Source organism: Scylla paramamosain, chromosome 5, assembly GCF_035594125.1.
Source record: "Scylla paramamosain isolate STU-SP2022 chromosome 5, ASM3559412v1, whole genome shotgun sequence".
Lineage (NCBI taxonomy): Eukaryota > Metazoa > Arthropoda > Malacostraca > Decapoda > Portunidae > Scylla > Scylla paramamosain.
Window position 1 is genome coordinate 36,330,056 of NC_087155.1, and position 5,000 is coordinate 36,335,055.

At 43.1% G+C, this 5,000-nt stretch overlaps 2 protein-coding genes across 9 annotated transcripts in view; one reads left to right on the forward strand and one right to left on the reverse strand.

Moving 5' to 3' along the window:
* LOC135100896 (probable E3 ubiquitin-protein ligase HERC4) overlaps positions 1 to 1,389 on the forward strand; it is a 3,354-nt gene extending 1,965 nt beyond the window's left edge. Inside the window, exons 5-6 of the mRNA XM_064004452.1 lie at positions 343 to 474; positions 953 to 1,389. Of these exons, the coding sequence (XP_063860522.1) occupies positions 343 to 474; positions 953 to 1,114 (294 nt within the window). The 3' untranslated portion in view covers positions 1,115 to 1,389. The remainder of the gene's footprint in view (positions 1 to 342; positions 475 to 952) is intronic.
* The window catches only part of LOC135100904 (valine--tRNA ligase, mitochondrial-like), a 100,567-nt gene that overhangs the window by 27,305 nt on the left and 68,262 nt on the right, over positions 1 to 5,000 (reverse strand). The window lies entirely within an intron of this gene.

A 5,000-nucleotide genomic window follows, 5' to 3' on the forward strand; every position in this document is an offset into this window, starting at 1 on the left:
TTTAATATTTCTCCAATCCTTCCTCATGTCTCTAATCTTTTGTTGCCTCTCTCTTTAAATATTTATCCAATCCTTTCATTCTCTCCTGTAGAACACAATCCACACCTTCTCTGCTGTCTTGATTCACCCAGTCCTCCCCTCCCCACCTCCTCTGCTGTCTTTATTCACCCAGTCCTCTCCTCCCCACCTCCTCTACTGTCTGTTTTCACCCAGTCCTCCCCTTCCCACCTCCTCTACTGTCTGTTTTCACCCAGTCCTCCCACACGACACCGCAGGAATGTAAATAAACACACCGTTCACACTAATATCCTTCCGTTTATTGATTTCTGTCGGTGTTTCCAGGGCGAATGTTTCCCAGACCACCCGGTCATACGCACGTTCTGGGAAGTATTTCACAAACTCTCCCTGGAGCAGAAGAAGTTGTTTTTGAAGTTCCTGACGGGCACTGACAGGGTTCCTATTCTGGGCCTGAAGGTAGGTGAGAGACAGAGAGAGAGAGAGAGGGGCTGAGGGGAGTGACTGTGGGGTTTGTCAACATCCTGTGGGGGGATATCCTGTGGGTCTGTGGGAGAGAGAGAGAGAGAGAGAGAGAGAGAGAGAGAGAGAGAGAGAGAGAGAGAGAGAGAGAGAGTGTCCTCCTTTTCTCTTCCTTCTTGTCCTCTTCTCTTCCTTCCTTCCTTCCTTCCTTCCTTCCTTCCTCCTAGTCCTCCTCTTCCTTCCTTCTTTCTTGTATCCTCCTCCCTTTTCTTCCTTCCTTCCTTTCTTCTCAGTCATTCCTCTGAAATATGAATAAATTTATAATAATAATAATAATAATAATGATAATAATAATAAATTTAATAGTAATTTATTGTATTTTCTCTCACACACACACACACACACACCAATATTTTCTCCCTCTCTTTCTTTTTCTCTTATAAACTCTCTCTCTCTCTCTCTCTCTCTCTCTCAGGCACTCAAGTTGATGATCCAAAGCACAGCAGACGACAGCTTCCTTCCGGTCGCACACACCTGCATCGCCCAACTCGACCTGCCAAGATACAACACCAAAGAGAAGCTGAAATACAAACTTCTACAGGCCGTACAGCAGAGTGAAGGGTTCGGCCTGGTGTGAGGGTGTCAGGGGGTGTTGACGGGGTGTGAGGGGGTGTTGAAGGGTGTGAGGGGGTCAGGGGGAGGCTGTGTGAGTTGGATAAGAGTGACCTTGTGTGTGGGAGGAAGTGCCTGTTAAGAAAATAGAATATATAGAAATTAATAGAAAATATATGTAATAGTTTACAGAATTATTATTATTATTATTATTATTATTATTATTATTATCAAATTGAGTATATTTTTTAGTCTTGTTACAAAAAAAAATGAATGAAATAAAGAAAATGAAAAAGGTAACTTGTATTATTATCACTATAAAAATGAGAGAGAGAAAGAGAGAGGAGGGTGGCCAACTTGCTGGACATGAGAGGGAGGCTGTTGCTCTACAAGGGCCAGATACGGCCTTATTTAGAGTATTCCGCCCTCTCCTGGATGTCCTGTGCTGCCACACACATCAGCAAGCTCCACGGCATCCAGCGACGGGCGCTGCGACTGGTGGAAGCAGCAGGTGCCCCCAGCCCATCCTGAGGCTCCCGTCGACACGATAGAACACCGCAGGGACCTGGCGGCCCTTGTGGTGTTCCACAAGGCACAGGTGCAGGGTGTGCCACGCCTGGCGGGACTACGGCTGTCCGCCAGAGTCACCTCGCGGGACACGAGAACGGTGTCATCCGGTGGTGACTCGGTGGAAGTGCCGCGTTCCCGCTCCAGCCAACACCGGCCCACCTTTTGGGGGCGAGTCTCCAGACCGTGGAACGTCTTCGCGTCCTCCGTCCCTCACATCAGGGGGATGGATACCCAGGACGTGAAGTTAACAGCACACCACTGGAGGGGCTCGTTCCCAACCCTCCTGCTAACAATATTAACACAAGTCCATAAAGAATGTATATATATGTATATATATATCTTTATATTTATATTTGTGTTGTATCACACCCCTAAAACAGGTTGCACGTGGCAGTGCGCCTTCACCTGATAATGTACCTTCGCATGATAATGTACCTACGTTTAACTAGGTTTAAATTAAAGAGAGAGAGAGAGAGAGAGGGTTAAGAGGAAATCTTGAGAGAGAAAAGCCTTATTATATTATTATTGAAAGAAAAAGAGTGGAAAGAGAGAGAGAGAGAGAGAAAAACCTTATATTATTATTAGTGAAAGAAAAAAAGTGGAGAGAGAGAGAGAGAGAGAGAGATAAAAGCCTTATTATATTATTATTGAAAGAGAGAGAGAGAGAGAGAGAGAGAGAGAGAGAGAGAGAGAAAAACCTTATTATATTATTATTGAAAGAGAGAGAGAGAGAGAGAGAGAGATAAAAGCCTTATTATATTATTATTGAAAGAGAGAGAGAGAGAGAGAGAGAGAGAGAGAGAGAGAGAAAAGCCTTATTATATTATTATTGAAAGAGAGAGAGAGAGAGAGAGAGATAAAAGCCTTATTATATTATTATTGAGAGAGAGAGAGAGAGAGAGAGAGAGAGAGAGAGAGAGAGAGAGAGAGAGAGAGAGAGAGAAAAAGCCTTATTATATTATTATTGAGAGAGAGAGAGAGAGAGAGAGAGAGAGAGAGAGAGAGAGAGAGAGAGAGAGAGAGAGAGAGAGAGAAAAGCCTTATTATATTATTATTGAAAGAGAGAGAGAGAGAGAGAGAGAGATAAAAGCCTTATTATATTATTATTGAAAGAGAGAGAGAGAGAGAGAGAGAGAGAGAGAGAGAGAGAGAGAGAGAGAGAGAGAGAGAGAGAGAGAGAGAGAGAGAGAGAGAGAGAGAGAGAGAGAGAGAGAGAGAGAGAGAGAGAGAGAAAAAGCCTTATTATATTATTATTGAGAGAGAGAGAGAGAGAGAGAGAGAGAGAGAGAGAGAGAGAGAGAGAGAGAGAGAGAGAGAGAGAGAGAGAGAGAGAGAGAGAGAGGGGGGGGGCACGTGTATTCAAATGAGCTTGGTGGCACTTATTTACTTAAAAAAATAACGCAAATTTTAAAGGAAAAATAAAAAAAAAACATGACAAACTTAAAAAAAAAATGCTGAGAACCGGAGATCTGAGGCGAAATATTTGCCTAAACGCTTATTCAAAATACCTGCGGGTGTTTTCAAGCGACAGATTAACAAAATTTCTACACTCAAAAGACTCTAGTACAAGTGACGCGGGTTTTCAAGTGTGTTTTTACGATTCTAGCGACAGATTAACAAAATTTCTACACTCAAAAGACTCTAGCACAAGTGACGCGGGTTTTCAAGTGTGTTTTTACGATTCTAGCGACAGATTAACAAAATTTGTACACTCAAAAGACTCTAGCACAAGTGACGCGGGTTTTCAAGTGTGTTTTTACGATTCTAGCGACAGATTAACAAAATTTGTACACTCAAAAGGCTGTAGTTGAAGTGACGCGGGTTTACAAGGGTGTTTTTACGATTCTAGCGACAGATTAACAAAATTTGTACACTCAAAAGACTCTAGCACAAGTGACGCGGGTTTTCAAGTGTGTTTTTACGATTCTAGCGACAGATTAACAAAATTTATACACTCAAATGGCTGTAGCTGAAGTGACGCAGGTTTTCAAGGAAGTTTTTACGGTTCTAGCAACAGATTAACAAAATTTCTACACTAAATGGCTGTAGCTGAAGTGACTCGGGTTTTCAAGTGTGTTTTTACGATTCTAGCGACAGATTAACAGAATTTCTACACTCAAAAGACTCTAGCACAAGTGACGCGGGTTTTCAAGTGTGTTTTTACGATTCTAGCGACAGATTAACAGAATTTCTACACTCAAAAGACTCTAGCACAAGTGACGCGGGTTTTCAAGTGTGTTTTTACGATTCTAGCGACAGATTAACAGAATTTCTACACTCAAAAGACTCTAGCACAAGTGACGCGGGTTTTCAAGTGTGTTTTTACGATTCTAGCGACAGATTAACAAAATTCCTACATTCAAATGGCTGTAGCTGAAGTGACGCGGGTTTTCAAGTGTGTTTTTATGGTTCTAATGGCATATTAACAAGATTTCTGTGTGTGTGTATAGAGAGAGAGAGAGAGAGAGAGAGAGAGAGAGAGAGAGAGAGAGAGAGAGAGAGAGAGAGAGAGAGAGAGAGAGAGAGAGAGAGAGAGAGAGAGAGAGAGAGATTCAAAACAAGAATTTCTACTACTACTACTACTACTACTACTACTACTACTACTACTACTACTACTTACTACTACTACGGTAACACTGCCTCAAACACACACACACACACACACACACACACACACACACACACACACACACACACACACACACACACACTCGCAAATATAAAAACAATAAATAAAAAAAAAGTATATAATTATTTAAGATAAATTATTTTCGAACTTATAACCAGAGAGAGAGAGAGAGAGAGAGAGAGAGAGAGAGAGAGAGAGAGAGAGAGAGAGAGAGAGAGAGAGAGAGAGAGAGAGAGGGGAGGGAGGTTAAGAAGGGAGGAAGGTATAATGCACCCATGCCCTCTCCCTCTCTCTCCCTCCCTGTCTCTTTCGCAACGTGCAAGGCAACCTATGGGGGCAAGAAAGAGAGAGAGAGAGAGAGAGAGAGAGAGAGAGAGAGAGAGAGAGAGAGAGAGAGAGAGAGAGAGAGAGAGAGAGAGAGAGAGAGAGAGAGAGAGAGAGAGAGAGAGAGAGAGAGAGAGAGAGGTGAGGGGCCTGTCAACTCTCTCTCTCTCAAAATGCAGAGAGGGAGAGAGAGAGAGAGAGAGAGAGAGAGAGAGAGAGAGAGAGAGAGAGAGAGAGAGAGAGAGAGAGAGAGAGAGAGAGAGAGAGAGAGAGAGAGCGCATATAGACACAGACAGACAGACAGACAGACAGACAGACAGACAGACAGACAGACAGACAGACACACACACACACACACACACACACACACACACACACACACACACAC